This window comes from Saccopteryx leptura, chromosome 2 (genome assembly GCF_036850995.1).
Source record: "Saccopteryx leptura isolate mSacLep1 chromosome 2, mSacLep1_pri_phased_curated, whole genome shotgun sequence".
NCBI lineage: Eukaryota > Metazoa > Chordata > Mammalia > Chiroptera > Emballonuridae > Saccopteryx > Saccopteryx leptura.
Window position 1 is genome coordinate 268,027,405 of NC_089504.1, and position 24,552 is coordinate 268,051,956.

Here is a 24,552-nt window from a genome sequence, read left to right on the forward strand (position 1 = left end):
AAGATAATGGGAATTACTGAATTTATTTGACTGTGGTCCTGTTGTTATTAAGCCTCCTCTTATGAATGGTAGTTTGGGATAAAGACTAGAAAAACTATTATTAAGTATGAGTAAAGTGCCAAAATTTGGGAATATACTTTTTTTGTTGTTCATGAGACTGATACTTAGAGTTTTTTACTGCTTCAGAGAATGAGGTGGAAAGAGTCAACTCTAGGGAGTTTATTTAAGATGATATCATGTCTGAAAGATATCCCTGTTGTGTTTCTTCTAAGAATGGACTTACACGCTGGGCCAAGCAAATAGAAAATGGTGTTTATTTGATTAATGGACAAGTTAAAGCTGAAGATTGTGACCTACTAGAAGGACAGGTGAGTTAGAAAATAATCTTCCTTATGAAATTGTGTTAAGGAAAAATAAAAGACGACTTTTAGTTCTTTGGTCTTTTCCTGCATGAAAACAGTTTTCATCTACTTCTTCTTTTTAAGGTCTTTTAAAGTAAAGATCAGATGTTTTTCTTCAGAAAATCATGGGAGGTTATTTCAGAAATAATTGGAATCCTGCCCTGAGAGCAATTTGAAGACTAAGTCTCACCATTTTAAGCCCCTTATAAGGGCTTCTAAAATAGCTTTGATCCAAAGAGACACTTTGGTGATCTCTTCTTTCAGGGCAAGGGTAGGGAAACTTGATGTAAAAAACCGAAAGGTAAATATTTTAGACTTTGAGGGCCGTTTGGTGACTGTTACAGTTACTCTGCTCTTATGTTGTAGCATGAAAGCAGCCACCAATAACATGTAAATGGATGGTCGTGGCAGGCTGTGTTCCAGTAAAACTTTATTTATAAAGGCTGGTGGTAGTTTGGATTTGACCCGCGTACCATGGTTTTCCAATCCTTGCTTTAGGGAATAAAAGAGGCAATCACGGCTTTTAACAGTGTACACAGATTGCTATAGAATACATAAATTACATGTTTTTAGAAAAAGCTTAAATAAAACAAATATTAAGACTTTTTCCTCGAGGTTACTTAGTATGTGTCAGATAGTTTTTAAATTGTCTTTTACATTCCATTCCAATCTCAATAATCTACTTTAAAATTTTTTTTTCAGAAAAAATCTAGAGGAAATGCTCAAGCAATTAGTCATTCTTTTGATGTTAGAATGCTAACACCGTTGGTAAGTATTTTAAAATCCCACTTATCTAAAATATGTTATTTTTAAGAATAACCTTAATGAAAGTTTTTTATGCTGATAGTCTAAGAATTTTATTTTCTTTCTTTCTTTATTTATTTTTTTTGTATTTTTCTGAAGTTGGAAACGGGGAGACAGTCAGACTCCCACATGCGCCCAGCCGGGATCCACCCGGCATGCCCACCAGGGGGCGATGCTCTGCCCATCTGGGGCATTGCTCTATCACAACCAGAGCCATCCTAGCGCCTGAGGCAGAGGCCACAGAGCCATCCTCAGTGCCCCGGCCAACTTTGCTCCAGTGGAGCCTTGGCTGCGGGAGAGAAGAGAGAGACAGAGAGGAAGGAGAGGGGGAGGGGTGGAGAAGCAGATGGGCACTTCTCTTGTGTGCCCTGGCCGGGAATCGAACCTGGGACTCCTGCATGCAAGGCCGACGCTCCACCACTGAGCCAACGGGCCAGGGCCATAGAGTCTAAGAATTTTAGAGATAGACAAGAATGTAAAAAACATCCAGTTCTAGGAAAGTTTCTCCCAAGAAAAATTATTATGATAAAACTGATTTGGCCCTCTTGGCTCAAGACCATTAAAATTTTAACATAAAGCTGATAACATTTAAATGTAGGTATTTATACATATGTACATTCACACATACACACATATGTATGTGTGTAATATTTTTGGGTTGTATATTTTACAAGCACAGTTATAATTCCTAACTTAAAAGTAAAAGATGTGTGTACAGATGTAGTAAGAGTTGTCATACACTTAAGTTGAATTAGCTGCACACTCCTCTGATTTCATAAAAATCACACTGTATTAGCAGTTTTTATATTTTTGTATGGTTGTTGTAAGTTACACATCTTTTCAGAAATTGTAAATTGGGTGTCTTGAAGAATAAGAAGTTAAAGACACTAATTATTCCTTAAGTATGCATGCTTTTGATTTTATTCCTGCCTGAAATTTTCCTAGAAAATGGTAAAATGTACACACACATTTTTAGAAAAGTTTTAATTTCAATATTATACTGGAAATATTGAAACAAATATTATTAGTATTTCTGTATTCTCTTAACAAAATAGATTTATGAGGATGGTTTAATTTCTTCTTTTCATTGTGTTTAGCAACAATAGAGGAGCACTAAATTGTCGTTGGATTTGTGCCCCTCAACATACGTTCTTAATTACTCATCTCAGTAATTTAAAAGTATTTTTAATCTTTTTTCTTTTTATTTTATTTTATTTTTTAGAAATATCCTTTGTTTAATGCTATTTCTTTACCTACATGCTTTTTACTAGTTATGCTTATGTGACCTTAGTTTAGTGATATAAATTTGCAGCTGGGAGATTTGTAAATGGAAATACAGAGAGAAAAGTGGAAGATAATATCATAAATAATCATGAGTTAATTTTTGTGATCTTTTATATATAGTGTAGTATATTTTTGTCAATCATCCCACTGTTCAGCCAGCTGGAAACTTGAACGTGATCGATATATAATACATAGTCTCTAAGTGCTTGGTGCTGCCTTCCTCCCCTCAGCCTCCGTCAAGTTGTGTTGATGTATCTTTGCAGTGCTAAGCTGCTCTTTTAATTTGGTTGTAGTCAGTCCCACCACTTCCTGATTGTTCTCTATTGCACACATGCGATTAGCACTGTTCACAAGTTGCATGATTTGCTTTTGTTCTTCAGGATTGACCTATTTTTGAATGATTTATTCCAGGCATATTTAGAACATATTTGTTTGGTTCATTTTGGGGATTTTTTTAAAAATCATTTTTATTTCCATTGTGATGTTATAGGCCTCGTAGTACAGTCATTGTTTCAAAGCTCTCCTTGTTTTGGCACTCACTGAACTGATAAGGTTAAAACTCTGTGTGACACATCTCAGAACCAAGCATGCACTAACACTCGTTAGATTAAAAAAGAGGGGACTGGTGAGATGAAAATAACTGCTCTGAGCGCTGATACAATTCCTGACAGGCCTAGTAGACTGACTCTTTTCTGCTGTGGAGCAGGTTGCATTACTTCAGTCAGAAAGCTTTGCGTGGGAAGCATATAAATAAATAAGTACCTTATAATTTTACCATACTGTTCACATTCTGCTTTGCATTCCAGTTATTTTTTTGCAAATCTTACATAGCATGCCATATAACTACTGTTAAATAATCTCGTTTTTTTTTTAATTTTTAAAATTAATTAATTAATTCATTCATTCATTAATTTACATCTGGTAAGCCCACCAGGGGGTGATGCTCTGCCCTTCTGGGGCATTGCTCTGCTGCTTTGTTGCAACCGGAGCCATTTTTTTTTTAGCACCTCAGTCGGAGGCCGTTGGAGCCATTCTCAGCGCCTAGGGCCAACTCTCTCCAATCGAGCCAAGGCTGCAGGATGGAAGGAAAGAGAGAAATGAGAGGGGGTGTGGTGGAGAAGCAGATGGGTGCTTCTCCTGTGACCAGGAATCAAACTTGGGACATCCACATGCCAGGCTGTTGCTTTACCACTGAGCCAACCGGCCACGGCTAGATCATCTCTTCTTTATACATCTTTTCTTCCTAATAATACTTATCTGGGTAATCTGCAAATACTATGTATTTTTAGTGAATATAATGATTGAATATTGGTACTTTGGATGGTTATGTCAGTAAGAAAAAATTTAGATATAGTTGTGTTTAGTTTCAGACTATATTCAAAATACACAGAAAATAATACATAACTTATAAGAAGAAATATGAAGGCGTTTTAATAATTTATGGAGAATATTTTCAACCACTTGGTTCAGTCAAAAATTTCTTCTTTATGAAATGGCCTCTGTAATGTTTAAATATTTCATATAGTTATGAATGTAGTTAATATAGTTAATAATAATATAATGTTGGCTATGAGAACTTACAGTGATTTTTGTCTTTCAGCTCCTGAATTCAGACCACAGGTCCACAGCCACCGTCCAGATCTGCAGCGGCTCCGTGAACCTGAAGGGCACTGTGAAATGCAGAGCATATCTTCACAGCAGTAAACCCAAGGTCAAAGACGCTGTGCAGGTACAGAAGGGGCAGCTGGCACATGAAGAACACAGTGTGTTATGTAACTGCTCAAAAATCCCAAAGTGTTATTTTATTCTATCTCTGATTTCATAATTATTAATTTTAACTAATAGAGGCCCAATTGGTTGGGCAGTACAACTGTACCAAGTCGTTGGCCTCAAGATTATACATGTTGATTAAGTGCTCCATAGTACATTGGAAATTATTTCTTCTAAGGGAATTGGACTTTTCAAATAACAGGAAAAGTATTCATTGAAAGAATTATTAGGTGGTGTTCTGTAATCTATATGATTCAGAAACTTTAAAAAGGACTACTGGCACTTGTCGTATTATACATTTTCTAGTTCAGAGCTCTAGTGTTCTTGTTTAGCTGCAAAGTTTCATTTGCTATTTGGTTTTATTATTTAGATTAGGTAGGTAAGTTTGCTTTAAACTATTCATTTGTTAATAAGCATGTTAAGTAAGTAGACATTTAAAAAGAAATGATGTATCATTTCTGTTAGTGGATATGATTATATAGGGAAAACACATAAGGGAGGTTTTTTTGGTAATGAAATAATACAGATCTAAAGTAACAGGTTTTATTTCTTACTGTGATTTGTTCTGTCTTGCTTTTTTAGGCAGTGAAGAGAGATATATTGAATACAGTGGCTGATCGTTGTGAAATACTATTTGAGGATCTGCTCTTGAATGACATTCCAGAAAAAAAAGTTATGAGTATAAAATTAAGTACTTTTATTGCCTGTGTTCAAGAGGACATCAAGATATAATAGATATATCGCCTATATAACTACCTATATCTGTCTTTAATAACAATGTGTTCTCTTTTACATTTTTCTATTAAATGAAAGTTTTCAGTTATACCAAAAAACGCTTGTGAACACCTTACAACAGCAAACCTGTCAACATTTAACATTTCTGGGAAGATTTTTAAAAAAATTTCTGCATGAATTTCTGCCAGACTGAAAAACTATGTTAACATTTTAAAATTAATTCTTTAAATATTTATTTTAGTTTTTTTGAAAGAATTTATTCATAATCAAATTTATTAGTGTTGAGTGTTATGTAATAGATTGTTAATAGGCATTAATTTTTGGTATATGTGAATTAATATCTTATTCTCACCAAATTTTTTGTGTACTCTAACAGACTTTTTAGATTAAAAAAGTCTGGGTCATGGTGTCATAACCTATTATAACTATTTATATTACATATTTTGTGAAACACAGTTTACCATTTAGTAATTTGTGTTAAAAATAATTATTCAGAAAGACAATTTTAACATTGAGTATGCCTTTTAAAACAATACATTCGTCTTCACCTTCCTACCATTCAGATTTTAATTTAGAGAGAGAGAGAGAAACATCACCTGCAACCTTGGCATATTTGGGTTGACTTTCTAAATAACTGAGCTACCTGGCCAGGGCCTACATTCCTTATTTTAAAGTAAATGTAGTCTTTGGATTATGGCTATCCAGATGAAGGAACTTAATATCTCAACAACAGAAAGAAAATCATAAGAACTCTTTTTACTTATTGGGGTCTTCCCCTTAAAAGTATTTCAGATCTTCATTATTCTGTCCGCCTCCTTTCAGTCCTGTCCAACTTACTGTCAGTAAATGACCTACTCCTTGTGAAAACTGAGGTCAATTTTGAAATCTCTTACTTTCTTCTATTCCTACATCCATGTCCATTTATATTGCTTGTTCTCTCAGAACATTCCCAGTCCTCTTGGCCGTGGTCATGGTTCTACTTGCTGGATGGCATTTTTCATCCCTTCAGACAAATGGCTACTTATCTTTTAAGAGTCAGCTCAGATATCATCTATTTTATAAAAAATTGCTATAATCTTCAGTATGACATAGGAATCTATTAATCAGCAGAAACCCAATTCTTATCATATTGGCCTAAATTTTTTTCTGTTTTAAACTTATTCAAAGAATATTGAACTAGATATTCTAGCATGGGAATATTCCTAAAGGACTATTTTTTAGAATATTTTTAAAGATGTGTCTTTTTTTAAAAGATCCTTCCTCCTATTTTTAACCTCAGACCAACTAGAAAACTTGGTCTTTTTTTTAGATAATAAAAAGCTAATTTAACTTTTTAATTTGAAAATTATAAAGCTTTTTATTTTTTAATGAGTACTTTAAGTTCATTGCAACCAATTCTTTAACATTTGATTTATAGCAAGCATATTTATCTCTTTTGTAGGCAAAGCTAGAATTAATGCAGTTGAAATCTTTTTTTAAGTTTTACATACTAATTACAGATACACATTATAGCCATCGTTGAAAGTATAGAACTTAATCTGTTCCAAGAAACTGTGGCCCCAAATAATATAAATATATTCCTAATGTCAGTGTGTGGACAATTTATATGCTACAATACAAATTGCAGTAATATAATCTTACAGCTAGGCGGCAGTCTGGTCAAAGAGTAAAATTGTTCTTCCAATTCTCATATAAAAGCAGAATGGTTATAAACAGAGTATGACAGGAACACATAATTTAAGTCATTGCATTTCTCCTGACAGGCATCCTTTGTTTTCTGTTTGTAATTATATAAAGTTACCAGTAGTTTCTTGGTTAGTAAATAGGTTACTGTTAAAGTTTGAGCCCTACTTTTCTATGTGATTTATACATTGGTAGCTTTTTAAATTATATCCATCACTGGAGGAGGAAGGAGAGGGAGGGGGTTGGGGGAGAGGAGGGGCTCAAATTAAACCAGATAGAAGGTGACAGAAGACAATTTGATTTTGGGTGAGGGGTATGCAACATAATCAAATGTCAAAATAATGTGGAGATGTTTTCTCTGAACATATGTACCCTGATTTATCAATGTCACCGCATTAAAATTAATTAATTAAAAAAAACATGCTAAGTGAAATAAGCCAGTCACAAAAGGCCAACAAAAAATAAATAAATAAATTATATCCATCACTGAAAGAAGTCATTCTATGCACAAGATCTTAATCTTTGTTGTTAGTTCATTATAATCATGGTGTTGAACCAAACAATAATTGTGTTTATGTGGGCCAGAGAGGATGTTAGAAATTGGGAAATGAGGAAAAGGAAAAATAAAAACAAAGCAAGATGAAATTGGTAGTGAGGTTAATATATAGAATATCTATCTTGATGTCATTACATATGCTTGATATAAGGTGCTACTAGCATCTTATAAGATGTAGTCAGTGGTGAGATTATTTTGTACATACATTTACAAAAATGCATGCTGTTGTATTCTATACAATTGGTATAAATGGACACTAATTTGGCTCCAAACTTGCATGAAAAGGGAAACTTATTTATAAAATTTAGTACTTATAAAGTTAAAAAAAGGAACAACAAAAATAACAATTCTTGGGATCAGAGACAGAATTCTCTCTTGGGTATTCTTACACAGGAGGGTAGATAATACAAGAATATATAATCAATAACATCCTCAGATTGAAGGCAGTGATAAGTTTATGTTTCATAAGAGTATCATCTAGTTCCCTTGCAGAGAAGCCAGGGATATTAAGGTACAGCAGGCTTTAGTATGAGCAGTTTTGTACCAGGTTAATTAGAAAATGAAAATAACTTTTAGGTTTTATTTCTGTTGGTGTATGATACTTTTTATATACTTATAAAATATATATCACTGATATCCGTGACAAAACTATCTAAATATTGATAATGTTTCTTCTTTTAGATTCCAAAAAAGAGTTTCACATCCTTCCTCACCGGGTGTTTGTCCCTGTTCCGGGATCCTCAGTAATGTTATGTGATTATAAATTTGGTGATGAGTCACCTGAAGAAATCAGAGACCATTTTATAGAGATGTTAGATCATAGAATTCAAATAGAAGATTTGGAAATTGCAGAGGAAATAAACACAGGTAATTATATGTTATCTAAGAACCTGATTAGACTACTGCTAAGGTAACCCATGAAACATCTAGTTTAAATGTCTAATGTCTTTAGATTTCCTTTTTTTTTTTATTAAGTGAGAGGTGGAGAGGCCGGGAGGCAGAAAGACAGGCTCCCACATGCGCCCTACAGGGTGATGCTCTGCCCATCTGGGGTCCCTGCTCGATTGCTTGGAAACTGAGCTATTTCAATGCCTGAGATGAGGCCCTGGAGCTATTCTCAGTGTCTGGGGCCAACTTGCTCAAACCATTCAAACCATGGCAGCATGAGGGGAAGAGAGAGAGAGAGAGAGAGAGAGAGAGAGAAGGGGAAAGGGGTGGGGTGGAGAAGCAGATGGTCACTTCTGTGTAACCTGACCGGGAATTGAACCCGAGACTTCCACGTGCCGGCCCAACACTCGACTGCTGAGCCAACCAGCCAGGGCCTTTAGATTTCCTAAAAGCTAGTTGTTTGATACTTCTGAGGCATTTAAAAATGTGTCTGGTTTTCACATATATAACATGTAGCCAGTGTTTTCCTGGAAAATTGTACCAAAATTTAACATACTAAAGGTTTTTCTAAGCCTAGTAAATAGATCTTCATAAAACAAGTGTAGCCTTAAGTAGGTGGAAATCTAAGGTTTTAAGTTATTTCCTTTATTATAAGAAAAGTTTTCTCAAAACCTATTATTTTGATTAATTACTTGGTTAAACATCATGTTACAAAAGTTTTAAAAAATACTTTATTAAATGTCTTCTCTATACTATTTGGCTTTACTTTCCTACCCCCCCCCCCCCCCATATAATTGAAGTGCTAAGCTGCAATAGGCAGTTCTAAAAATCAGATCATTATTTTTAGTAGAGCATAGATTTGCTATATTATGTTAATTGTGTGACGCATTTTCTTCCCAACCATTACTTTCACATTTGACATTACATTTTGGAAGGCTACTTTTTTGTTTTGCTTTGCTTTGCTTCATTTTTGTTTTTGTTTCCAGTGAGAGTGGGCTGTGAAAACATGTTTATAAATAAATGTGTACATATATGACAGACTTCCTGAAACATTTGAAAATGTGTGATAGAAATAATTATTTATAAATATCAGTGATTATTGATTACATAGCCATTTATCAATTATGAAATTTCTGGTATCATAGTAGAAAGTCTTTAGGTTACTTTTTTGTTTGTTTGTTTTTGTTTTTTCAGAGAGAGAGAGGGATAGACAGGGACAGACAGGAACGGCGAGAGATGAGAAGCATCAATCATTAGTTTTTCATTGCGCGTTGCAACACCTTAGTTGTTCATTGATTGCTTTCCTCATATGTGCCTTGACCACGGGCCTTCAGCAGACCGAGTAACCCCTTGCTGGAGCCAGCAATCTTGGGTTCAAGCTGGTGGGCTTTTTGCTCAAACCAGATGAGCCCGCGCTCAATCTGGCGACCTCGGGGTCTCGAACCTGGGTCCTCTGCATCCCAGTCCAATGCTCTATCCACTACGCCACCGCCTGGTCAGGCCTTTAGGTTACTTTTGAGTATGGATGTTTATGAAATTTGAATATAGCAGTATCTAAGTCCTTTTTCTAATTCTAATTTCTTAGTTATTCCTCTGTTGCTTAACTGTTTCCTACCCCTCACAGTAGTAGAGTGTTTGATTCAAAGTTCTCTTGTTAGTATGGTGAGTCAGGCAAGTATCTGGTGAACCTCTCAGTCAAGTCTCAGGTTAATTGGAGACCACCAGGTTTGTTAACAACTCTAGGTTCGCAGTACTTGTGATGTGGAATAGTAAGCTTTAAGGGGGGTAGGGAGGGACACTCCAAATTGCTCAGTACCTGATGTTAAAGCAGCAGCTGTGTTTCAATTTTTTGAAAACTATTATTTTTTAAATTAGAGCTATAGCATATTCTCTAATTAATAGAGATTTTGAAAGTAAATTGATAAAAATGTTCGCTACTTTTCAAAATGTTTCTTTTCCCATATTAGCGACTACAGTATCTCTGCAGTTTTGTGAATTTTTGTTTGTTTTGTGCACTGTTTCTCTATTACCCACCATTAATTCTCTTCTCTTCTTTATAATCTGAATGCATTTTATATGGGACTGTTAGAGTTGATGTAGTTCATCCTCTGTCTTACTATACTGAAATCTGTGTTCCTATGGGTATTTAGACTCCATTCTTCCTTATTCTGAGGACCCATCTTCTTTCCTGTAACCTACACCTTGTTTAGTGATCTGGAGCAGTAAAGCATGAGTACTTCTTTTGGGAAACATGCTTTAAACTTGAGAGCAACTGTCACATCTTAAATATTTTAGAGCCAGAAATTCCCACATACTTTTAACTATTCTCTTTATTACAGTTTTCAGGACTCATTTTTTCTTACCACTTGCTTGCCTTCCTCTAGATTAGGAATTTGTAACTTGCGGTGTCCAAAACCTGTCAGGTCATAGATGGCTTTTGGGAGATCCACAAATCACTTGAAAGTAATTGTATAATATTTTTCTGGGGAAAAGATCTATAGCTTTCAAAGGGTCCTCGACTTAAGAAAGATTAAATTAAAACTGCTTCATTAGCCCTGGCCGGTTGGCTCAGTGGTAGAGCATCAGCCTGGCGTGTGGATGTCCCAGGTTCAATTCCCAGTCAGGGCACACAGAAGTGACCATCTGCTTCTCCACCCCTCCTTCTTCCCCTTTCTCTCTCTCTTTCTATCTTTCTCTCTCTTTCTCTCTCTCTTCCCCTTCCACAGCCATAGCTTGATTGTTTCAAGTGCATCAGCCCTGGGCGTTGAGGATGGCTCCGTGAAGCCTCTGCCTCAGGTGCTAAAAATAGCTAGGTTTCAGGCATGGCTCCAGATGGGCAGAGCATTGGCCCCAGGCAGAAGTTGTCCTGTGGATCATGGTTGGGGCGCATGCGGGAGACTGTCTCTCTATCTCCTCTCCTCTCACTTGGAAAGAAGAAAGAAAGAAAAAAAACCTACCTCTTTAAATACACTCTGGTTTCCCTTTCTTGAAATATATATTATATATTACCCTGAGTTGAACCTAATACTCCAATATTAGCTATTTATGTAGAACCTACTAGACACTGTTTATAGAGTCTTACAAATACAAAATCATTTAATCCTATAACAACCCTATTATTAGCTCCATTTTCCAGATGAGAGACTTGAGGTTTAGAAAGGTCAAGTAACTTTGCCAGATAACATCGCTGGCAAATGGTGGAGCTTAAAGTTAAGCAGTTTAGTCCTAGAGTCTGTACGTCTGTACTTTTTTTTTCCTAACAATTATTTTTACTACCTTTGTATAAGATCTAGCCAATATAAACTATAAGGCTATTACTTTCCATGATTTAGATACATATTTTAGCCTGGGCCTCTTAATTCTGTCACTTAAATTTTTTTTTCTTAAATGAATGATGTTACATTATCCTGGTTTAATTTTAGCTTGATTATGTCAGTATAATTTTTCATGAAACTAAGATTTTTGGAAGTAAGTACCTAGAATGATTATTTCCCTGATCTTTATGCCTAAAATATGATAGACATTCATAAATATTTATTACCAACAGACCGACATGTACTAAATAGGTCATTTTTAGGAAAGTATAGCATGTCTTTTTTTAATACTTATTTTATACTTGAAAAATGATAAGCTTATGCTTCTCCAGACATAGGGTTTCAAGGTTTGTACAGTGCACAGTGCTGAGCCTGACGAAGATTTTAAAAGGAACTAATAGCCATAGCTCTCCCGCTCAATAGTTCAGAACATTTAAAGGGGTGTAAAACGTTTAAAACATTGCTCCAGAAATATTAATTCTAGTTTATAGCATTTAGTATGTCTACTTAAAAGATATTCATTAAGCACTTGCTCTGTTCAAGGCAATGTGATAGATACAAATCAGTGACCAGATTTCTTTCCTTAAGAAGCCTGTAGTCTGATTTGAAAGATTGAATGTTTATGCATTATTAGTTAGGCAGAACATAAAATAAGGTTCTAAGAATAACTAAGAATTTAATCAAGATTAATGATCAGAAGTTTAGGGTCTCCAGTGATTTGGTTAATAATTCAGTTAGAAAAAAACCTATTTTGACTTTTGGTTAGCAATAACCTATAGTCCACCGTAGCAAAGTTTTGACATTAGTATTTTTAAATTTTAGGAAGTTCTTTGCATTTTAAAATTCTTTATTATTACTCTTTTTATATTTCACATTAATTGAAGCACATATCTGTTGTATAAATTGATGCTCTATAATATACAGAATATAATCCCAAGTATATTAAAAGTACCATGGTTTTGAATGATCATATGAATTCTTTGAAATATTCTTATAAATAATTAAAATATTTATTTTTAGCGTCAAGGTAATATACTTCTACCTATTATCAAGTTTGAATGTTATTTTATGTTGAATTATTTTTAGTATTTATATATAGTAAACATCCTGTTTCTCAGCTTTCCTTTGGTAAGCTTTATCATTAGCACTGTTTATGACATATTAAGTATTAGTTTAGTAACTATGAAGTATTTTAAAATAATTTTTTAATCTTAGATGACATAAATATTAATCCATTTGTCCTTGTGAGTTTTTCTTTTTATAAGCTTTTAATATTAGCACTTGTTATATGTTTGAACTATATTTTAAAATTATTTCCTGTTAATCTTTATTGATGCTGGCAGTCTAGTGTAGAGATGGAATAACTGAGTAGGAAGAGTTTAATATTACAAGGACAAAAGAAACAAAACAGCAGTTTGGAAAGTTTATAAGGTATGTTCTATATCAAACTTAATGTTCCTAAAGGGCATTATGTATTTTTCTAGAATCATAGAATGTATTGAAGGTACTGCTTTAATGTGGTAGGTATGATTCTTTTAGGGCTGCCTTGCTTATGAAACTTAATCTCAGCTGAGTGAGTGCTTGATTACTGTTTATTGATTGCCTATTACGCATTAGGCATTAGGGTTCTAGAGTTCAGAGATATAGTTCTGACTCTCAAGACGCTCACAGTATAGTGGGGAATACAGAGAAATGGGTTATTCAAAAACAGGATGGTTAATTTGATGAGAGTGGAATGAACAGAGAGTTACCATAATTTTTAGCTCAGGCACTGTACCTGTAAGGGATTCAGGAAAAACTTCTCAGATCAGGCAGCATTGAGTTCATTTTGAAGGATGAGTACAGTAAAAGGAACTCCAGGCTTCTCTGGGAAATGAACACTGGCATCAGTTCTGCTGTGGCCACAAGAACAGGACTGGTCTACAATTATATTAGTTTTGCTTCATCAAATATTTGTTAAGTTAGAAGGAATTATTTAGTGATCAGTATATTCTTAATAATGAAATGTCACATTCCCAAATTATGGGATAGGGTGAAAAAAACATTTTAATAGAAAAATTAAATGCTTTTACATAAACATCCTGTTGGTTTATAATTAGATTCACTTATTCACTCATTCGTTCATTTATTAATTTACTAAAAAATATTAGATGCCCAATTTTACCAAGAGATTATTTTAGCTGAGTCCTGGTCTGTAATTTACAGCCATATAACCTTAAACAAGTCCCCTCTTAACCCCAGATTCTTGTGGTTGATACAAGACTTTAGTAAAATGTTAGGGAAAATGCATTCTAAATAGAAAAACTTACGTAAATGCAGCATGATATTAACTAGTGTTATTATAAGGCTTTAAAGTGATTACTCCTTAATTATAATGAAAAACGTTAATATTAAAGTGTTAAAGTAATTTATTGTACCATGCATAGATTTTCCTAAATGTTTGAAATTAGTTTTTTAATATAAAATAAACCATAAAAATAGTTAAATATTTAAAAATTAAAGTAAATTACTAAACAATTAGCATTAAATTTTTTATAAGTATGTGCCTTTAATTTCTAAGTTTTCCATGTTCTTATTTGCTTATTATTTAATAATTTCTGTTCTATAATATAGTTGCCAAGTAGTTGCTATGTATAAATACATATTTTGCCAAATACAGATCTTAAAATAACATACTTTTAAATGACTTAAGGGATGAAGAACAAACAATTTGTCCAAATGACTCATGTAAGGTGAGGGATAACTATGACTTTAAAACTTCTTATATGTATTAGTCATCTCTTAGTATATATTAACTTAATAATTCAGAGGTACTTTATCCACAGTATCAGCTAAAATTTTGGAAACACGCCTTTAAAATCTGATGACACTCATTTTGCCAATTCTGTCTTGATATCTGAAATAAAATTAATTTTTGCTGTTTGGTTAAATGCTAATTATAAAGAAAAAGTTATACTGGCGATTTATTTTTATGGCTAAATCATTTACTGTAGCGAAACCTCATTAATTTAGAATTCAGAGGTGGAGAAGAAGACAGCTAACCAAAAGAGTTCCAGTCCTAATATATTGCTTAAAGCTTCTAAATAGCCTTACTCACCTATCAACAGCTTGGAGTGAAATGGAACATATCAACAACTTAGCATGTATTCATCATGACCCTTGTTTTTTGTTAACAGTTGCTCAAGAAAGTTGTTTCCTTACATGATTAATTTGAGATTTGTTTGAAGTTAATATACCTGGTTGTAAGACATAGTTAAGGTCTGATTTCTTAATGAGTCACATGTCACTTACATTTGAGTTTCAGATAACATATTAAAGTATTGATAAAATAACATAGTGTCTGAGATTTGAATTAAGAGCTTATAAGCCCTCACCAAAAGTAACCACAGATAGTTATTACGAGGCTTTTCTCATCTTTGAAAATTGCTTTGCTTCAGTAAAATTATCTTGAATTTGTATCAAATCACAGGATTTTGACAGATTTAAAGGTGGAAATAGCAAAGCAATAGGATGTCTTTTTTTATAGAAGTAAATTATTTATGCAGAAGACTTGACCTATTAGAATGTGATCTTCACATATAATAGTTCAGTGTTAAATGTATATAATGTATGTATATATCATGACAAATGAAACCATTTTTGTGCTCTTTGTATACAAGCGCTCAAGAAAAAAATATTCCTTTAGGAATTTTGTATAATTCATGCTTTAGCCAATATTTTTATGTGTTGCCTGATAGAAGGATATTAGTGACCCAAAGAAAAAGTTTTTTAGCAGTGATATTTGCAGATAAAAAAGCCAAGGTTTACGTATGTCTGTGAGTGTGTTTTATTAACATGAATAAAATTGTATTATCCGTTCAATTTTTTGACCTCTAGATAAAGTTAGGGGAAGTTGGGAGCTGGTAGGCTAATGGAGGAAAGAACTAAGGTCTTACGGCCTTTAAGAAAACAAGAAGCTTTAGAATGTGGGAGAGTGAACAGCCCTAGAGACAGGTTGATAAGAAGAAGTTATTTGCCTTTGTAACTAATTTGATATGAGTAGGGAAAAAAGAGAACAATATTATGTGTGTTTTTAAAGTATTTCAGTCCTATGCTAAGAGGATATAAAAACGGGGGTTTCCTTGATTCTCACAAGGCAGTTACTGAGGATTACTTCTGAAAATGGCAGTCAACTTTTTCTTTTTCTTTTCTTTTTTTTTATTTTATTTTATTTTATTTTTCTGAAGCTGGAAACGGGGAGAGACAGTCAGACAGACTCCCGCATGCGCCCGACCGGGATCCACCGGGATCCACCGGCACGCCCACTAGGGGCGATGCTCTGTCCACCAGGGGGCGATGCTCTGCCCCTCCGGGGCGTCGCTCTGCCGCGACCAGAGCCACTCTAGCGCCTGGGGCAGAGGCCAAGGAGCCATCCCCAGCGCCCGGGCCATCTTTGCTCCAGTGGAGCCTTGGCTACGGGAGGGGAAGAGAAAGACAGAGAGGAAGGAGGGGGGGGTGGAGAAGCAAATGGGCGCTTCTCCTGTGTGCTCTGGCCGGGAATCGAACCCGGGTCCCCCGCACGCCAGGCCAACGCTCTACCGCTGAGCCTACCGGCCAGGGCCTCAACTTTTTCTTCATGGGAATTAATAAGAAGTAGACAATCTTTTATTTTTCTTTCATCCATTTTGGTACCCTGGGTATCTATTTCAGTAAGTTTATGTGTCATCCTTGTGAGACTGTGCTAGTATATTGAGACACATACACACTGTAAGGGCATTTTAAATCCATACAATTAAAACCACTGGTGTTTGTGATCTCTAAGAATGTTTTCAGTTCAAACACTTTTAGTCAGTGTTAAATAAATTCAGGTAAACAAGAATTATTGTCAGCGTAGTGAATAGCAAGAAAACTTGTATTTGAATCTTCAGTCTACTGCCCATGACCCTCAAATATGCACTAACTTCCCAGGCTTTATATTCCATCTGCAAAGTGAGATAATGTGCTTGCCTTGGTTAACATTGAGCTGTTTTAAGGTCACATTTTTTACCATGTTTCACTTGTATATTTCAAATTTCGTGTTAGATCAAGAGTCAGAAAACTTTTTGGTATGAGGCCAAATAATATTTTAGGTTTTGTGGAACACATCAGTTCTGGCCTGTGCACTGCAAGTGTGGCCCATGGGCTGCTGTTTGGCTGATCCCCTATTTCCTTTTTTTTTTTTTGACAGAGAGAGAGAGATAAAGGGACAGATAGGGACAGATAGACAGGAAGGGAGAGAGATGAGAAGCATCAGTTTTTCATTGCAGCACCTTAGTTGTTCATTGATTGCTTTCTCGTATGTTCCTTGACTGGGGGGCTACAGCAGAGTAAGTGATCCCTTGGTCAAGCCAGCAATCTTGGGCTTCAAACCAGCGACCTGACCTTTGAGATCAAGCCAGCGACCATGAGGTCATGTTAAAAACCCCACACTCAAGCCAGCGACCCCGTGCTCAAGCTAGTGAGCCCACGCTCAAGCCAGCAACCTCAGAGTTTCAAATCTGGGTCCTCTGCATTCCAGTCCAATGCTGTATCTACTGTGCCACCGCCTGTTCAGGCCCCTATTTACTGATAGTACCTATATTTGAAATTATTAATTGTCAAAACTACAATAGGATTCATTATTATTATCCTCTTGTAGCATGTATGAGTTCCTCTATGAATAATGAAGCTTCATTGGACAACACAGATGATGAACAACCAAAAGAACCAATTAAAACTACAGTAATCTTGAAAATTCGACATAACATAGGTATTTTATTTTATTTTATTTCTTTCTCTTTCCCTCTCTTTTCTTTCTCTCTCTCTCTTTCTCTCTCTATCTCTCTCTCTCTCTCTCTCTCTCTCTCACACACACACACACACACACACACACACACACACACACACACACACACACACCCATATACTTAGGTACAAGGAATTGACATAATTAAGTTTAATAAGTGACAAGAAAAACAACTAAAATTTTTGGCTCACAGTCAAAAATCTTTATACTTATAAATCATTTCTCAAATTGCTTTCCACAAAACAATAGTGTACATGTTCTTTGATCCGTAAGTCTGAAAAATGTGAAAGTGATTGCCACATTCTCTTGGAGCTTTTAAAGTACTGAAGTGCGTTATAAATTTCCAGACTTGAATATAACTTTCTTTCATAGAACAGATATCAAAATCTGCAATGCATCCTGGGAACACCAGTTTGGAGAGCATTGGCGCTCCTATACTAATTGATTTCCAAAAAGCACATGCTTTTCTTCTAAAAACACCAAAAAAGTTAATAGGAAATGTCATCTTTAGGGGCACTTGGAATAATGCATTATTTGTCAATCTATCTCCAGAATCTAGCACTTTCCACCATACTCAGTAAATATTGGCTTAATCTAGCACTTTTAATAAAATAGAACAATAATTTTATAGTAACAAGAAAACTCAAGTCCTGAATACCATCTTTTGCTCATTCATTTGTATCTGTTCTGTGTTTGTTTACTTTTAGGTGTGATTGCAGCGTTTGGCATTGCAGTTCTTGCTGCGGGCATCTCCTTCCATTACTTCAGTGATTAGGGTGAGGCAGAAACAGCTTCCTGATCACCCAGAGAACACCAACCAGCATGAGGGATAATAAAGATGCAAGCAAGCCTTCTGCACTCCAGACAATAGCAGCCAGATCTGCTGCCAAACGCCTGTTAGGTGTGCTTCTGACTAAAATGAAATCACCAGCTGCCTTGTTTAGCCCTGCTTCTACTGGCTCAGGCTTCCAAAAATAAAGTTATTTTATCTAGATGGAAGTTGCATGTAACAAATTAGTATCTATTTTTAAAAATGTTCAAAGTAATGGTTTATTTTCACAGATTTTAGTCCTCTTGATCTGGACACCTTATTCATCAGGACATTGAAAAATTGAATAGTTAGAGTTGACTGAATATCTTAGTGATAGAACAACAGGAGAGATTTCTACAAAGTGGGGCTGGGGCCGCAACCTACTGAGTGAGTTCATACTGTGGGACCTTTGTAATGTAAATCAGCTCCAAAATAATCGAGTTCTGATCAAGGGCTAGGAAACCTTTCCAAGCGTGAATCAGAAAGGATTGTCATAAATCATGTGCTTCCTCACCTTTGTGTATCATAATTGTTTTACTATATGAAATAAGACTTTTCTTCCAGCAGTGCATTAGACTAGGTACTGCAAAACACCTGGATCCTGAATCAAAATTTACCTTTGAATGCATTAACAGGCTCAAAGAAAGTAGGGGAAAGCTCCAAGAACCATACCTTTATTTTTCTTTCCCCACAAAAGTGAACACATTTTGAGTTGGGAATCGTGACTACTGGACTAAGCATCCAGGTGGACTGTGGTGGCTCAGACGGCAGATACCAACTGCAGCACCGCGTGACGCGTTTGCCTCAGACCAGAACCACGGAGATTAAACTGAATCTGAGATGCCGCTCTCGCCAGAACAGTTGAGTGGCCCTCAGTTTGTAGTACTCTGTGACTCCTAGCCAAAGCAAGGTAGAGGCCCAGGATTCTCACAGATTAAAGTAAAACAATATTCTTTAATGACTAGAGCTTACCAGGCACCTGTTGAAACTAGCTAACATGAGAAATAACCTGAAGAAATAACCAATTTTTGATCAATTCTCCAAGGTCTCATCACCAACATACGTGAAAGATGGAGCCAAAGGCAGAGAGGCAAAATAAAACATGGAGCTGCTAGAGGTGAGAAGTGTTTCTTGAAATTTAAAAAAAAAAGCCTTAGACATGTTGACTATTGTATGAGGCTCAGCTGAAAAGGCAGTGAATAAACCAGAAGCCAGATCTGAAGAGATGGCCCCGTGCGCAGCAAGGAGAAATGAACTGGAAGAAAGAAATGCTAAGAGGTATGGAGGGACGAGTTATGAAGACTACAAATACTAGGGAGAGAGAATAGAAGATAGAGAAATGGCAGTATTTGAAGAAATAACTTCCCACATTTATGGGGAAACATGAATTCATAAATTCAGGGAGCACACTATATCCCAAGCATATATAGATAATATTCATGCCTAAACCTAATATAACTGCAAGATACCAAATACAAGATTTTAAAAACAATCAAAGGGGGAAAATGATCGATTCAGATGAGGCAAATGATGAGTGGGCTTCTTAATGGCAACAATGTACCCAAAAGATGGTAAAATAACATCTTCAGAATTGTGAGACAAACAGATCAACTTAGAATTTGTACCAAGCAAGACTGAAAGACATGCTCAGGTGAAATACAAATCTTACCATCAACAGACCTTCCTTAAAACGACTGCAAAAGGATTATCTTCAAGAAGGAAAAGGATTTCAGAAGGATTATTAGAAATCAAAGAACTAGTAACCAAATGAAATGATAAACATGTAAATCAAGTGTTTATGGAAAACAGTTGTAATGAAAGAAGTGTTTACAAGAAGTAAAGTTGCAAACAAATGTAAAACTAAATAAACATTTTATGAAACTGTGTACTTTTAAAATGGGATATAATTAAAGAACAATAGCTTATGAGGGGGAAATTAGAATTAGGGTTGTGAGGTGCTTTATTCCAAAATAGGTAAGATATTGTTTAACTTTAAAATTATGTTAATATGTGTAGTAAAATTTCAAGTATAACTACTAAATAATAGATATGGGCTGACTCATTCTGGAAGGGAAGTTTAAAACATGGAATAGGAAGTCACTAACTTAATACAAAAAAGGGAAGAAAGTATGGGTGGGAGGAAGGAGAAAGAATTAAATCAGACTAAATCAACAGATCAATTTTTTTTTAAATCTTGCTATAGCCTGGATTTTTTTAAAATGAGGCAAATAGCAAAAATATGTATAGCTTTAGTGATGTTAAAATTAGACTTTATGATGTGTTAAAGATGGAGAAAGCAACTAAATAATGTGAAAATGTTATTAGAACAAGCTGGAATTCAAGTTGCCCATCACTGCCAATCAGTCACAGTGTCTTTTACTCAGATTGCCAGCAACCTGAGAAGGCAGGGAGCCTACAATAAATTCAAATCCTGTCTGGACAGTTTTGGCTGACTGACCAGTTTATCCACTTTGGGTGAGGGTTAGTGATTTATTGGCCTGACCAGGCGATGGTGCAGTGGATAGAGCATTGGATTGGGATGCAGAGGAGTCAGGTTTTAAACCCTGAGGTCGCTGGCTTGAGCATGGGCTTATCCGGGTTGAGCACGAGGTTGCTGGCTTGAGCGTGGGATCATAGACATGACCCCATGGTCGTCGGCTTGAAGCCCAAGGTTACTGGCTTAAACCCAAGGTTGCTGGTTTTAGCAAGGGGTCACTTGCTCTTCTGTAGCCCTCCGGTCAAGGCACATATGAGAAAGCAATCAGTGAACAACTAAGTTGCCGCAACAAAGAATTGAATTTTCTCCCTTCCTGTCTGTCCCTATCAGTTCCTCTCTCTGTCTCTGTCACACACACACACACACACACACACAAAGAAAAGAAAAAGAGCATGCAGTTAGTCATGTAGCAGTGCGCAGGAGGTGGGAGTCTGGTTTGTGGTAGTTCTTGTCAAAGTCTTCTGAAGTTAGCACAGGTCCAATTAGCATAGATCCATCACCGGTACATTTGGTGTCCTTAGTGCTATCTGTGGGACATCAGGGTCAGGCGCTTCTGAGAGCCATTTGTGTTGGAGTCATCTGCAAAGGAGACTCCCTGCTCTCCTTGGGAGACAAAATTTAAGATTTGTGAACTAAGTTCCTAATTATCTATAGGGCCTTAACTCTACAGAATATTCTGCGACTAAACCCTGACAAGAAACTACTGTGATTTATCCCCCTTTTCTAATTTTTGACTTCTCCTAGATGTTTGCTTCTAAAGAGGCATCCCAGGCCTTCCTGCAAAGACAAACTTCTCCCCACATTTCAAAGGGGAAGGCCAGGGAACCATTACAAAAGAATAGCAAGCAAATTATTTCCTAACCCCTACTGATTACAACTCAAAACACTATTACTGAAGCTAAATTTCTAACTTTTGGGTTCTTTTACCAAAAGGATCCATTCTCTAGGAATATATAGCAATTTTAAATTTGCATATACTCTATAAAATGATCTAAAAAAATTTTTTTTTTGTATTTTTCTGAAGTTGGAAACAGAGAAGCAGTCAGACAGACTCCCGCATGTGCCCGACCGGGATCCACCCGGCATGCCCACCAGGGAGCGATACTCTGCCCATCTGGGACGTTGCTCTGTTGCAACCAGAGCCATTCTAGCACCTGAGGCAGAGGCCATAGAGCCATCCTCAGCGCCCGGGCCAACTTTGCTCCAATGGAGCTTTGGCTGCGGGAGGGGAAGAGAGAGACAGAGAGGAAGGAGATGGGGAGGGGTGGAGAAGCAGATGGGCGCTTCTCCTGTGTGCCCTGGCCAGGAATCGAACCTGGGACTCCTGCACGCCAGGCCAACGCTCTACTACTGAGCCAACCGGCCAGGGCCATGATCTCAAAATTGCTGAACTATGGTGCTAAATCAAATTGAACAGTGGGAGATTTCAACAGCTCTCAATTATTGATAATCCAAGCAGAGTAAAAAGTGAATACAGATTTGAATGATTAAATTAACAATATTGATTCAATGAACATACTTAGAATAATAAAAATTAGAGAGTATTCTTAATCGTTATAGATTAGTAAAAATTGATCATGTACAAGGCATGAAGTAATTCAAAGTAAATTTCAAAAAATTAACATTAAATAGGTAATGATAAGAGGTCAGTAGTAAAGGTTAATTTTTAAAAACCATACACTTACAAGTTTAGTAAAATTTCATAGATGAAAGAAGAAGACATACTGACTCTAAGTACTACAGTTGGAGAATTGGGTGATTCAGCAGAAACAGTATCTCATAGGACTGAGCATTAAATTACTTTGCATATATAAAGCACCTAGCGCAATGCCTTGTATGCAGTAAGAATTCAATAAATATTAAGCAATTATTAAAAAAAAAGTTTGGTTTTGTAATTTTATTTAGCAGGAAAATTGCCTGAGAAATAAAATGACAAATTAAGTCTCGGAAGCCTCCATGCAATGTGACACAATTTTTATAAAGCTTAAAAAACAAGCACATTCAAACTATGTTAAGTATGTATCTAAAAATCCATATATTTGCAATACAATTTCTTTTTAATGTGAAAGAGTGATGTAACAAATTCAGATTGTGGTTATAATTTCAGGGTGAGTGATGACAAGACAGGAAGGCCAGGAAGACCAAATGAAGAGAGGAAGCAATATGGTGATGTTTTAGTTTTTGATTTGAAATGGGTTTCTTGATGTTAATTTTATTTTCTTAATGGCATTAATGTATGTATTATTTTGGTTGTCTATTACTAACAAACCATTCCCAAACTGAATTGGCTTGAAGCAACAGCCATTTCTTCTTTCTCACACTTCTGAGTGCCAGGGATCAGGGGGGTGGTTCTGCTCCACACGCTGTTGACTAGAGCTACAGTTTTCTAGGAGCTTGATTGAGCTAGAAACATCCAAGATAGCTTATTCACATGGCTGGCAGGTGTTGCTGGCTGTCAGCTGGGAAGTCAGCTGACCCCTCAGTTCTTCTCCATGTGGCTTGGGGTTCTTCCTATCATGATGCCTGGGACTCAAGAAGAAGCATCCCAAGTATGAGCATTCCAAGAAGAGACATATTTAAACTGTGCCCTCTTGAGGCCTTAGCCTGGAAGTCTCAGAACATCATTTCCTTTACATTGTATTAGTCAAAGTAACCTACAGGAGCAGCTTCGGTTAAAGGGGAAGGGCAAAAGAACCTTTACCTCTCAATGGGCATAGAGATATAAGAATAAAATGGCTTGATGGCAGCCGTCTTTGGAGATTAGTTCATGTACTTTCTGGCTGTAACACTTGACACTCTTGACGTGGAAAATGCACTCACCACCTCCCAAAACACCTTAAAATCTCATCTCAGTGTATCCAATTCAGGTTCAAGGCCTATAATCTCATCATTTAAAACAGTTTTAGGTACATATAATCCATCTTTATGCAGTTACTCTACAGCTGAAAACACATTAACTAGAAAAATTTTTGCCTCCCCATGCTCATCTAGCATACAATGACAAGGTAGGCAGTAGACACTCTTACTGAAAAAGAGGAAAGATGAGAGGCACAAAACAGTGAATTGTCCATAATAGTTCTAAACTAGGTTGGGCACATGTGTCTCATTCATCATGATTTAGAAGGAGCGAATGTATGTTGATTAGGGCCTAATTCTCCTTGAGAGTGGTCCTCAGATCTAAGGCTCCTTCCTATGAAATTTTGAGTCTTTTCTTTCATCCTTTTTCATAAGATATGGCTTATGTTTGAGGCTGAGTAGCTTTCTCAACCTGATTCCTAATTTTTGAAGGTTGAAGGCCCCACAATGCCTTTTCATTTTTAACTGTTTCTCTCTTTTAGACTAAATTTATGAAATTCTTTTTAAGATACTGTGTATTTCCTATAATTCAAATCATAATGCCCTCCATTAGACAAAAGGCACACCACAGATCTATTCAAGACAGGCCTCTATCTTGACTTTGAGCCGAGCTGGTGCTAAGGAACAACACCCTGAGGAATCTCAGATACCCACTGTCTAGCTAAGTAGACTACAGTAAATGCTCACAGGTTCTTAGAAGTCCTTTTGTCTAGCTAAGGGGTAGGTCTTTGAGGAACTGATTTAAATATTTGTGAAGTCTTAAAGGTTTTTTACACCTACAACTCTTGATCCTAACCTACCCTGATGCTATGTTTTACTAATAATTTCCTGGATTTGATCTCTGTCCAGAGGTCATTTTCTCCATGAGAATATCATGCTGTCTGGACAAAGTGTTCTGGGTTCTTTATATTCCCTATAAAGTTTGTTCCAAAACTAAACAGTTTCTTACTTAGTTCATCTGCTGCTCATATTTGATCTTAGCCAGCTAGAAGAAGTCATCAAATGAAGCTAGACTTTATGCTGTACTGTGAAATTCCTGAAAATCAGATCCCAAAAGAGCCTTGTGCAAAAATTCTTAATTAAAAAGATGATCATTTAGGAAAAGATTGTTCACTCAATGTGTTCAGTTTGTTAAGGAAATCTTTTGTGA

General features: G+C 36.0%; 1 protein-coding gene across 2 annotated transcripts in view; it reads left to right on the forward strand.

The window, feature by feature from the left end:
* ODR4 (odr-4 GPCR localization factor homolog) overlaps positions 1–19,931 on the forward strand; it is a 34,961-nt gene extending 15,030 nt beyond the window's left edge. For both annotated transcript variants that reach the window (XM_066361745.1, XM_066361747.1), the window contains exons 8-14: positions 273–368; positions 1,104–1,169; positions 4,090–4,218; positions 4,842–4,930; positions 7,913–8,100; positions 17,092–17,202; positions 17,946–19,931. In XM_066361745.1, coding sequence (XP_066217842.1) covers positions 273–368; positions 1,104–1,169; positions 4,090–4,218; positions 4,842–4,930; positions 7,913–8,100; positions 17,092–17,202; positions 17,946–18,013 — 747 coding nt within the window. In that variant the 3' untranslated portion in view covers positions 18,014–19,931. The remainder of the gene's footprint in view (positions 1–272; positions 369–1,103; positions 1,170–4,089; positions 4,219–4,841; positions 4,931–7,912; positions 8,101–17,091; positions 17,203–17,945) is intronic.
* Positions 19,932–24,552: the final 4,621 nt, after the last annotated feature.